Source organism: Crocodylus porosus, unplaced genomic scaffold, assembly GCF_001723895.1.
Source record: "Crocodylus porosus isolate Cpor-Errol unplaced genomic scaffold, CroPor_comp1, whole genome shotgun sequence".
Classification (NCBI taxonomy): domain Eukaryota; kingdom Metazoa; phylum Chordata; order Crocodylia; family Crocodylidae; genus Crocodylus; species Crocodylus porosus.
This window is the reverse complement of record NW_017728923.1, coordinates 18,719,691-18,732,446: the sequence shown is the minus strand read 5'-3', so window position 1 is coordinate 18,732,446 and position 12,756 is coordinate 18,719,691. Positions and strand designations below refer to the sequence as shown.

General features: G+C 39.4%; 1 protein-coding gene across 1 annotated transcript in view; it reads left to right on the top strand.

Annotated features, from left to right (window-relative positions):
- SNX29 (sorting nexin 29) overlaps positions 1–12,756 on the top strand; it is a 445,875-nt gene that overhangs the window by 51,703 nt on the left and 381,416 nt on the right. Inside the window, exons 12-13 of the mRNA XM_019540166.1 lie at positions 6,917–6,980; positions 7,684–7,812. Coding sequence (XP_019395711.1) covers positions 6,917–6,980; positions 7,684–7,812 — 193 coding nt within the window. The remainder of the gene's footprint in view (positions 1–6,916; positions 6,981–7,683; positions 7,813–12,756) is intronic.

The following is a 12,756-nucleotide window of genomic DNA, read 5'->3' as shown; positions in this document are numbered from 1 at the left end:
TTGCTTTCTCCTCTGGCATGACCACCAAATTGTCCAGCTATCTTGCAGGGGCCCCACATTTCCCGGTGCCTTCTTCATCCTCCCTATATATTTGAAAAAGGACTTTTTATTATCTTTGATCTTGGACACTAGTCCTAGCTCTATGTCTGCCTTAGCTTTCCTGACAGCCCCCCTACAGGCCCAAACAGAGGAGGTATACTCCTCTTTGGAGATAGCACCCCCCTTCCACTGGTTGTACACCGCCTTTTTGGTAATCAGGCATTCCTGGATGCCCTTGGTGAGCCAGGGGGGCTTTTGGGCACTCTTGCCCCCCTTGCTTCTTGTTGGGATAAAATCTGGAAATCTGGTAGGTAAGTACTTAGTGAGTGCAACATATCATCAGTGCTTTATATTATATCTTTCTGTATGTCTCAGGTAATACTGGTCTAATTTGTTTTAATTCTTTACAAGTGAGGGAATGTTTAAAATTTTACAAAAGTTTCAGCTAGTTAACATACTTTCCTAGTTATACTTCTAAAGAGAATCTAGTAGATGCTTAATATTGTGGTGGGCAACACTTTAGGAATGCTTTCTTAACACTAAACCAATAACAGAGTACAATTTTATTTCTTTATGCACATGAAGGATAAAGGCTGTTTCACCTTTACTCTTCTGTCTCACTTTCTCACAGAGAAGAACCATAACATCTTATTTTTGGATTCATTTGTAATCTTGATTCTTCTAATGCCCAGTAAAGCTGAAACTATCTTTTCGCATAGCTTGACTGTAGAAGATTGAAGATTTAAGCTGTATTGCACCATTTTTGATTGACACCCCTGTTTGGAACTATTTGGCTGTTCAGTATGTAAATGTGAGTGAATACTCGCATAGAAATGGGAAAGGTGTGATATAATGAATTATGCCTACAATTTATGCAAAGTGAAACTGCATTTCTCACTCCTTCCTGGTATACAGTAAATTGTAAAAGCCTTTTTCCATTAAAAAATAAAGATTTTGAAGAATGTTATAGATAAAAAAGATGAAGATATTCAAGAAGTAAAACATTTATAAGTTTTAATTAAAATTAGAAGGAGAGAGACACTGCTATTTAGCTTCATCTTGTAGATTGGGACTTGGTAAAGGAAAATAAGCCCAGGAAAATAAACAGGCAGTAATTTAGGAAAATAACAGGCATTGAATACCTTGGAGAAGTGTCTCTGTAGCCAATTCCATAAACTAATGTGTACAGTTTTTTGACAGCCGTCTTTAATATGTTGATGTCTTTTTGACTCTTGATATCTGAATATTTTCCTAGCTATTGCAAGTCTGGTCCTTCATATACATGCTTGTTAGGAGATATTGAAACATCACTCAAGGTACTGAAATAATGCTGCTGTTGTGAGTTGAAAGGAATTTATTTTTTTTTCAAGATTGTGGCATATTCTTAAATGGACCAAAATAGTTTTAGACTTTGTTTTATTACTTGTTCTAGAAGTTGCAGGCCAAGACTGCATTTTGCTGCCCTTTCTGAGATCCAGTACGAAAACTTGAAGACGTTATTTCTTGAAAAATGAGAAGAAATCTTTCATTAAATGGCCATTATACCAGAATTTATGGGAAATAACAGAAATTCATACATTGTGGCAATGGTGTTCATACTTCTGTGCAATAAAAATAGCTTTATCCCTCTGATGGAGACTGCTTTATTTGCTCTCCAGGCTCTGAAACATGATTTTAAAGGGTGCAATTTTAGTTACCAACATTGCCTTGCAGCATTCACTGTTTAAATTACAGAATGCAATTGCAAAAGTGCAATTAAAATCTTGATGCTTTATATGCAGAGGATGGGAAAATGAGTAGTTCCCTGCATTTACTACCGTATGTGCCAGTAGTAATTCTTCTAGAAAAGTATATTGGTGTACATGGTCACAGATGAGATGGGTGTGGTGGTGCCTGAGAGCAGGGCTTACTCTGAACAACTCCCTCATTTCAGTTGCCTGCTTTTCCACCTTTTTTTCTTCCTTTGCCATTGTTTTGCCTGTCTTAGTTATTTCCTAAACCAAGATTTAAGTTCCTTTGTGGGCCCTGATCCCTGATTGGGACCTTAAGATGCCATCAACCATATATATATGAAAATGCTACTATCTGCTTGTAATTGCCAACAGTTAGGTGTGTTTTTCAATTTGGTGTGAATGTTTGGTCATTTGAAGGAGTTGACTTGCTATTATAAATTTTCATTAGTATTTGTCATGATTATGCAAAATAAGGAAATCCTAGTTTATACTAGGCTGTGGAACTTTTTGTGTAACTAGGGTGTGTACATTATAATTGTAGTTAACATGGTAGCTTTACTAGTAAATTATTAGAAAACAGATTTTAACCTCATTCCATTTTATGCTAGGCCTAGAAACAGTTTTCTTAGTTATTTGAAAACACAATTACAGTCTTCATATAGAGTATAGTTCATTTATGCATTGACAGAATAGGACTGTAATCCAATGGCAAGGAGGCAGAAGATTGGAGATCTTCTGCTTCATCCTTCTCCTGCCTTTGCAGCCGTTGAGATTCTAATATCTTCTTCTGTCTGCTCCACTGTGGAGGACTTGTAGACCCATGGCTAGGGGCTGGGCAGGCTTTATTATAGTGGTGACTTACACTCCCTGTGTTACAGCACCGTCAAAAGATATATGTGATTTTTCAGGAGGGAAAGCATTGCAGTCTGCTCACCCCACCACATCCTGGTGGCACTGCTGTTGCTTGGTCCTTGACTAAATTATTCATCAGCATTACCCCTGCTTATTTTGCAGCTAACTTTCCTTGAAGGTCATTCCTCATCTGCCACCAGTGGATCTTGTGAGTACCAGTACAGTTCTGCTGCCAGAGATGGTTTTAGTCCGAAATGATCTCAGACTCCGTCCACCCCTCAGTGAGCTGTGGAAAGTCATCAAGCAAATGAAGAAGGACACGGCATCTGGAGCTGATGGAATCCCTGCTGAAATCTTTAAGTGAGGGGGGAGAGGAGCTCACATCACAGCTCCGTGCCCTCATCCTAAGGATTTGGAATAATGAGGAAATCCCAGATGACCTCAGCGATGCCATGATTGTGACCATCTTTGAGAGAGAAAATTGAGCAGCGGCCGTGCAGAAAAGGACCTGGGGGTTACAGTGGACAACAAGCTGAATATGAACCAACAGTGTGCCCTTGTTGCTAAGAAGGCTAGTGGCATACTGGGCTGTATTGTTAGGAGTGGTTGCCAGCAGGCAAGGGAAGAGATTATTTCACTCTGTTCAGCACTGGTGAGGCCACATCTGGAGTACAGTTTTCAGGTTTGGGCCACCAACTACAGAAAGGATGTGGACAAATTGGAGAGAGTCCAGTGGAGGGCAACAAAAAAGGTGAGGAGGCTGGGGCAGATAACTTATGAGGAGAGGTGGAAGGAACTGGGCTTAGAAGATAAGGCTACCTGAAGTGGGGTTTGAAAAAGGATGGAGCTAGACTGTTCTCAGTGGTGGCAGATGACATAACAAGGAGCAACAGTTTCAAGTTGCAGCAAGGGAAGCTTAGATTGGATATTAGGAAGAATTTCCTCACTAGGACGGTAGTAAAACACTAGAACAGACTACCCAGAGAGGTTGTGGAATCTCCATCCTTGAAGGTTTTTAAGACCCAGCTAGACAAAGCCTTGGCTGGGATGCTGTAGTTGAGGATGATCCTCTTTTGAGCAGGGGCTTGGACTAGATGACCTCCTGAGGTCCCTTCCAACCCTAATTTTCTATGAAAGAAGACAAGTCTGAATGGAAATTACAGATGGATTGTCTTGCTGTCCATGACAGGAAAGATCACGGTGAGAACCCTCCTGAACCATCTCCTTCCATTTGCTGAAGAGTTCCTCCTGGAATCTCAGTGTGGGTTTAGGACATCAAGAGGCACAACTGACATGATCTTCACTGCTTGCCATCTGCAGGAAAAATGCTGGAAACAACATAAACCTCTCTGTATGGCCTTCTTTGACCTGACAAAAAGCCTTCAACTCTGTCAACTAGAAGTGCTATGGAGGATCCTTCCAAAGTACGGATGCCCACAGAAATTTGTCAGCATTCTTTGCCTGCTCCATGATGCTGTGTGAGTGGTGGTTTTCAGTAATGGATCTATTGCAGATCCCTTCAAGGTTAAGATATGAGTTAAACAGGACTTTATCATTGTTCCAACACTCTTCTCAATATTCTTTACCACAATGCCACACCTGGCAAGCTTCCTGTGAGGGTGTAGCTAAACTGAGGAATTTATGGTAAGCTGTTTAATCTCAGCTGACTGAGCTAAAACCAGGACCACACCCAGCTACCGTCATGCTCCAGTATGTTTCCAAGTGAGCATACTTGGTTCTTCTGAGTGAGCCTGAAAGTGTGCTCACTTGGAAACAGATTCTCAGGCAATTGTCGACATCTTTACCGGGGCATGCAAGAGAATGGGACTGACGTCTAACATTCAGAAGACTAAGGTCCTCCATCAGCAAGCTCTTAAAGAGCAGTCCCCAGCTCCACTAATTCAGATTCGCAGTGAGACTCTGGGGAATTTTGAGTTGAATTTCCCGTGCCTCAGAAGCCATCTCTCGCAGAACACCGACATCCTTGAAGAAATGTAACATCACTTCAAATGTGCAAGTGCAGCCTTTGGACGCTTGAGAAAATGGGTGTTTGAAGATCACAATATCAGATCCAAAACCAAGCTCGTTGTTTATCAAATAGTTGTGATCTGTACGGAGCTGAGATGTGGACAATGAACAGGAGACACCTCTGGTCACTGGAGAAGTACCATCAACACTGCCTGCAGAAGTTCCTTTAAATCCAGTGACATTACCATTCTCTCACAAGGAAACACTATGAACGTTAAGGTGATGGTTGTCCAACATCAACTTCTCTGGGCTGGCCGCATCATCTGGATGTCTGACTCCAAACTCCTGAAACAAGTTTTATTTTCCCATCTCAGTCAAGTTAGGCACATAAGAGGAGGGCAGAGAAAGAACTAGGAGGACATCCTCAAGGCCAATGTGAAAAAATGCAGCATTGTCATCAACTTGTGGGCGACTACCATCCAGGACCACCCCAAAAGGAGGAAGAGTCTGCTGCAAGGATCTCAGTACTTTGAAACCAGTGAAGTCAACAGGAAATGGAAAAGTGGGAGCAATAGAAACAGTCTGTTGCAGACCAAATCAAGAATCTGGAGCCACCCACCCAGCATGGAAATAGGCTCAAGTTGCAACAGTTGGTTGATCCCAGAGCAGCCTCCTCAGCCATCTTCAGACCTACAGAAAAGACAGTCATGGAAGATGATCATCAGCTGCAAGGGACTGCCGAAGAAGACATTGAATTAGAAGAGTTGAACAGTGTAGAAATTGGAAGACTTGGTTCCCTCTTTTTATAAACATTTAAGTGCAACAGAAAAATTTAGAGGAAAAAACAGATACCAGAATTTTTTTGGATCCTTTAGAATGGGTCTGTCCAACTTCTGAACACCCCAGCTGCTCCCTCATGCCAGCACTAGTTCTTTAACCTATACTTTTATATTTTGGTTGTAAAAATAGTTGAAAACTGTAGCCTAAACTAGATAGTGCTGGCTAAAAACACAGATGGGCTGTGCATTGCATTTTGATATAGTAGGAGCTGTAGTTTGACATTTTAATTGCAAATTTGATACTGTATTTTTATTTAGGGAAAAATTAACTGAAGTTGCTCTCAGTACTTTCTGAGACCTCTCTGTAGGGGTGCGTTTTGAGTTGGAATCAAATCATAGACTGTAATCCACGTAATTTCACATGTACTTCTGATTTTGTCTTTAGAGTTGTGTTTTACAATTTAGGTTTAGAAGACTGCCTTAAAGAACAAAATGGAGGTTATTTTATGCTTAAAGATAAAGGAGCAAGTTCTGATATCCATGATCATGTAGTTGTATCTTACTTGATGAAGAATATTATAGAAGTCGCTATATTTTTATAGCTGCATGATGGCTGATTGAGTATGTAGTATTTACCAATATGAATAAGGGAATCAGACTTTGACCCTTTTTATTAAAGTCAGTTAATTTTATCTGTGTTCTTTGCTCTTCAACTTTTCTTTAACATGTTAAGTTTCATTTTAGTACTGGAGTGTCTTTTCGTACCAAAAAATGGTTTGTTCCCATGGAGGTAATAAAATTAGACTGTAATTCATTATATTGGGTTTTTTGGGTAGTTACATTCCTTTTCTTTAATTCCTTCAGAACATTTCTGTTTTCTGCCCTGACTGACCCATCTTTTAACGAGTTGAGACATCTGTTGTGATTTTTCTCATGACTGAATCTAGCACTGAATTCCCAGCAGCTGTTTTCACTTTCCAGATTTGAGTATATTTTCACTGAAATGTCTAAGTCATGTCAGGAAACCACCTGTAGAAGTACCTAAAGACCTTCAAGAAAGTCAGAGGTTTATGTGTACTTTTGGCAACTCTAATTGTCCCCAAATCTACCTCTGAAACTAGGTGGAAAGAGCTGATTTGTCAGGTATCTCTCATGTGAAGTAAGGATGGTAATCTGTGAGTGGGCTTGTTTGTGTGTGTCACTTCTAACTCAGATCATATTGAAAAAACAGACTGTATTGTAAGGCACCATACATGATAAAGTTATCAGAGGAAAGAGTAACTTCTGTAACCTAGGATGAACTTGTTAAATTTTGTATTAAAATCATATTCAAACTTTTTCACAATCCTGAACGAGTTTACACTTGAATACTGTAGGTGTCAAGTATACCACTTTTTTAAAAAAGTACTAAAATGAATAGGACTTAAATTTATTCTTAAGAGTTGACTTGAGCGCAGACACATTTTTTTAATTGTTGCCAAAATGCATATGACTTTTTTCATCTGAAATGATAGAAAGAAGCATGATAGTTTTCTTCTCTCTTAGATGAACTTCGGCAAGCTATTGTGGCCATGATGAACAGAAAGGATGAACTGGAAGAACAGAACAGGTACTTTTCCCTGAAGTATATACCCATTCTTTTTTTGCTTCAGCTCCTATAATAACAAGTTCTGGGTGCAAGACTGTCATCCTGTATTTCTTTTTATGCAACTTAACAAGTATGATGCTGTAGTGTTTCTGTTGAAGAGGAATGCTTGCAGGCAAACTTTTTCATTTGGATTAAAATGCTTGTAATGCTGATCTGACAGTTTTTTCCAAAGGTAAGGTTCACACAATGGAAGCCTACAGTTCTGGGCCCACATCTCCTGCTCCAGCTAGTAAATGATACTGGTTATATACTCTTGTATCTCAGAAAACATTTCTTCAGTTGTTTGAGTTATGGTAGGGAAAACAGTTTGAAAGATCTTTTTCTGTAGAGAACATGTCTCCTTTTGTGAATATGGTATCAAACACTGGGACACCTATTATATTTTGGGCCTAGAGTTGAAATAAAAATTAATGTGTCATAATTATTTCATCTACCACTCTTGGTCCTTGTCTGCATCTTTTCATAGTTTTTTATAAAATGCATTTAATAAATTTGAATTGGTACAATTAGATTAGACTAAGTGCATTTATTAGATTTGAATAATGAGATTTGGGGGTAAAATGAATGACATACTTTTAGACAACCTACTTATATTTGTCCATGTTTCATCTGTTGGACTGGTAGCTTTTACAATGTCTTAACAGATGGTACTCCCTTTTTTCAGATCTCTGCGAAACCTGCTTGATGGAGAGATGGAGCATTCAGCAGCACTCAGGCAAGAAATAGACAACTTGAGAAAGAAAGTAGCAGAGCAGGAAGAGCGACATGCAGCAAAGATCCAGGCATTGACAAGGTAGGGAGTAAGAACATATTGGAAAACAAGTATGAGATGCAGATACACTCTGCATTGTATTTAAAAACTTCAAGCTTGAGGCTGAAGTTCAAGGTGAAGCCTTGTAAAAGTATATTTAATAAAGAAAAGACTTAAATGAGTAAATTGCATACAGAAAAAGCTAAATGCTAAAGACAGAAAGGAATAAACCAGTACTTTGGAATAGGTGATTATATGCATTCTATAATTACTCTATGGTAGGCACATGTATCACTTTTAATCATTCTCTGTTTAAATTGTATGATGGGTGTGAGAAATGTAGTAATTGTTAATTTATTATAACATTCTGTGTAACCATATGTTTGCACTCCTTTTGGTTTGGGATATTGTATTTTTCATATTTACTGGAGGAGAAAATTCCTCTTGGATGTGATGGCAGTATGGCTGGCAGTCTGTGGGCTGACAGAGTTTTTTTTGGTGTTCATCTGGCTGCTAGGCAGGTGTCCTGTTTTATATACTTGTCCCTTGTAAAGCTATTGGTTTTGCCAAAACAAGACTTTCCCGGATGACTTCTTTCTGAAGTTAAAGATATGCAAATATGTAAGTGGCAACTCTTAAGGATGAGCATTAACAAGCATGGAAAAAGCTCTTTTTCTTTCTTCATAGTAGCCTTAGCCATTTCACTCCTTTTTTCCATAACTTGTTGCCCAGTAAGTTATAACTTTGGGTCCTTTGAAGGACTGAATAAATAGGCTTTTGTATATTGTGTGTGAAAATGGAATAATTTGGTAAATTGCTAGTATACTTCTGCAGAAATTATTTTAAATCCAGTTATGGTATATTGTTACAAATTTTCTGTCTTGCTTACTTGCTTATGTAATCCATATAAGAGCAGCTTTCAGAATTACCTCATAAAGCAGATGTGTTGCCATCTCAACCAATTATGCTTGAATTGAATTGTTTGGTGACTCATGTTTCAAGGACTGTCCTGACTAAAATTCTTTTCCTGGCATGCATACTCTGATGTATTTAGACTGAAGCATAAAACCAGTTCAACACATGAATAATCTTGGTTATGATTTGAGAGTCATGTATTGGACAATTTGATTCTGGTATATTTTGTGCCCCATGGAGGGAAAAATTATAGAACTTCAACGTGTATGTTTGAAACTTAATTTCAGTGAGGACAAATGTTTATATGCCTTAGGAGTGTAAGGCACTTGACTTTCAGTGAGGTTCCCCCAGGGGGCATGCAGTGGCGGGAGCTGCCCCTCCCCTCAGATGAACTGCTTGTGGTTCTGTCCCATGCCAAGCCCCAACCCCACTCCCTCCCTCACCATGGGGGCTTTGATCTGCACCCCCCATGCCTCTTCCCTCCCCTCTGCCCCTTCCCTCAATAGACTTATCAGCTGGATGCTGCTCTTCAAACTGCCGGGCTGAATATTGGCAATCGGATTGGTAGTGGCCGATATGGGTCATTAATAATTGGCCATTGGTATTGACTCAAAAAAATCTTTATTGGTGCACCACTATTAAAATGTAGTATATAGAAAAAAGTAGAGTAGCAGTCCTAGGCATCTGATCAGGCAGCAAAAAATTCCACCATACTTGTAGATAGTTTCAAGAGTTATGAAGCCTCAGGACAGATATTGTACTTTTAACTATGATGTAAAAGAAATTGTCCCAGGCTTGTGTTAGTGTGGGCAAAAAACTGGAAAAGAAAGTATTCCACAGCTGAGCCCTGTTAAATGCATGTGCCTAGGATACCAGCATACATGTTTTTACCCACTTTTATCACAGAAGATTTGTGTTATGTGGCTAGGGTATAGAACTAGCTTTACACAGTGCAGGTTAAGACAGGTATATGGTTTATGCATGAAAACAACATAATTGGTCAGTGCCAATATATTTTTGACAGAAATAATTTCAGGTTTAGTTATAAACAAATTTTCTGTTTTGTTTTACCTTTTTTGTACACAGTATAGGTCAGTGCAGGCATGACCGTTGCACGTTACAGAATAGTTGGGATGTGCATTTCATACTATTTCCCATTATGCCATAATGCCTAATCAAGAGGTGGGGCAGGGAGAGCAGGATATCAAGTGGGTGTCTTCAGGAGTCTATCCTGGGTCTGAGCTTGTTTAATATCTCTATTAATAGTTTTGATCTTGAGGCTGAGTGCACACTTAAAAAAAAATTCCAGATGACACCAAGATGGGTAGACTTGCGGGCAGGCTGGAAAGCAGGATTAGGATTTAGTATGATTGATAAACTGGTGAAATGATCCAAAATTAATCTAATTACTTTCAGTAAAGCCAAATGCAGAGTCCTGCAGTTAGAACAACAGTTGCATGCACAAATATAAGCTGGGGAATGACTAGCTAGGCTGCAATCCTTAGGAAAAAGACTGAGTGATTTTTATAGTGAGTTATAAACTGAGTATGAACCAACAGTGTGCAACAGAGTGCTTTTTACAAAAAAACCCCAATAGAGTATTGCAGGGGTAGGCAGTGGGGGGTACCACTTTAAAAGAGCTTAGTTTTGAGTGTGGGCCACATCCAACCCAGCCACATGCCACTACAGCAGTCGCTGCTCACCCCTGCAGTGCTGCTGCTGCTGTTTTTCCTCATCACTTGGCTGCCACTGCCACGTGTGCAGAGTCCTCTATCTCCATGGTCCATATAAAATGGGCCATACATGTGCCAACCCCTTGAATATTGGGGTGTATTAATAGGAGTGTTGATTGCAAGTCAAGGGAAGTGATTTTTCTACTCTGTTCAGATATGTTGGGACCTTATCTGGAATACTGTGTCCAGTTTTGGGTGCTGCTTTTCAAGAAGCATATGGATAAATTGGAAAGAGTCTAGTATAAGGGACAAAAATTGTGAGAAATTTAGGAAATGTGAATATGAGGGAAATTTGAAAGACATGGGATTATTTTGTCTGGAGAAGAGAAGACTGAGGATGGATTTGATAACAGTCTTCAGATACTCGAAGAGCTGTTTTTTAGATGATGGAGATAGACAGTAAACAGAACAAAAACCAACCCTATTAAATACAGTAAGAGACATTTTAGGAAGAACTTTCTCACTATATGGGTAATTGAACATTGAAAGAGATTAGCTAGAGGTTGTGGAATCTCCACCCTTGAAATTTTAAAAGCAGGTTAGACAAACAGGAGGTGGGACTATTGGACCTTCTAAGGTCCGTTCTCTTCCTGGTTTGTGATCCTGGTATCATCAGGAAAGCATAACAATTCTTATACCTCTCAAGAATTTGATAGCAGAAAAACAATGACATTTTCTCTTGTGGCTATGGAATACAAGTAAGAACAAATATTCAGTATGGTAAACTAACTTTCAGCTTGTTGACTAAAAGTTTTATATAAAGGAACAGCAGCACATCACAGTACATATTTGTTTTTTGTTGATTATTCTAAAACTCACCTAACAGTACGAAGTGTGGACTTCTACAAAAATCACTAAAAAATGAACTGGTAACATGGACACAATGATGGTATGAATAACATAACCTTTAGAGGTTATGCCTGGTTTCTTTAAATGATTCAAAGGCACAAAGTTGCCTCAATTCCCCGTGAAATAGGTGTATTCATGAGTATATGTTACCACCTAAAAATAAGGCTGCTTACGGGTATAAACCCCTCCCCCCCAAAACCCAGCACTTTAAACTTGGCATGCCACAGTGCCGAGCCCATTACATGCACAGAAGAGGCATTATGTTAGTTTGACCTGGCTTGCGCAATGTCTGTATAAATTGGGCTCTTTAGTGGGGCTTTTTGGGCACTTTTATCTAATAGCTGATTGGATCAGCTATTCGATAAAAACACCAAAAGCCCTGCTGAAGCATGCAATTTATACAGCTGCTGCGGAGCTGGGTCAAACTAATGTGCTTCCTTTATTGGTGGAGCACATTTTTTTCCTTTCATATCTTCCAGCAGCCTAAATTAAATGAAATTTTAAGGTCAGTATCAGAATTTATTTTTGAAAAATTGGATGCATATATTTTGAGTGTTTTTATATGAGAAGTGAAAGGGAGCTTATTTTGGTGGAATGGAATCTGTATGTGATAATATACCATTTTAACTCAAACCTATGATGACCCTGAATATATGAACCACCAATAATTAGATTCTATATAGAGAAAATGTATAAATTTGTTACCGTTTTTCAGGTATAGAATCTAATTATCAGAGGATTGTCTTGAATTTGTTCAGGTGAATTCAGCTGTGGTTCTGGGTCATCTTTAAGCAGAAAGTTCTGTGGTTTTGGTGGGCTCAGTGCAAGAAAAAAAAAAAAAGAAAGAAAAATAACTTACTGGCAATCTGAGAAGTCCTGCAATCTTGGAGCGCCGTGGGGGAGGGGGCGGGTTAGAGGCGAGGGCATGGTGGGGTGCTTGCAGCAGGAGGCATGGAGGCTGCAGATACCTGCTGTAAGCAGCCCTGCCCTGCCTCTCCTGCTGCTGTTTTCCCTCCCCTCCTTTCACCCTCCCCCATGCTCCAAGACTGTAGGGCTTCTCTGCTAGCTAGCAAGGTTTTTTTTTTTGCACTAAGCCCACTGTTTTTTGCGGCAACTACCATTTTTTGTGGAGCCCTCACAAATTTATAGTTTCTATGAAAATTGCAGAATCTCAAATTTGTTAGGTCCCTATATATGAATTATGATGATACATGTTTTTGTATGAACCAGTGATTTTCTTTGTTTTGTACTTATAGTTTTGAAAGGAAGATTTTTGTTTGCTTGCAGTGAACTCTGTCTTCTCAGACTCTGTATGTCAGGGAAATTTCATAGATTTCATAGACATTTGGGCTGGAAGGGACCTCGGAAGATCATCGAGTCCAGCTGCCCGCCCAAAGGGCAGGAAGTCAGGTGGGGTCATAGGATCCCAGCAAAATAAGCATCCAATTTGCTCTTGAAGGTGTTCAATGTAGGTGCTTGAACCACCTCC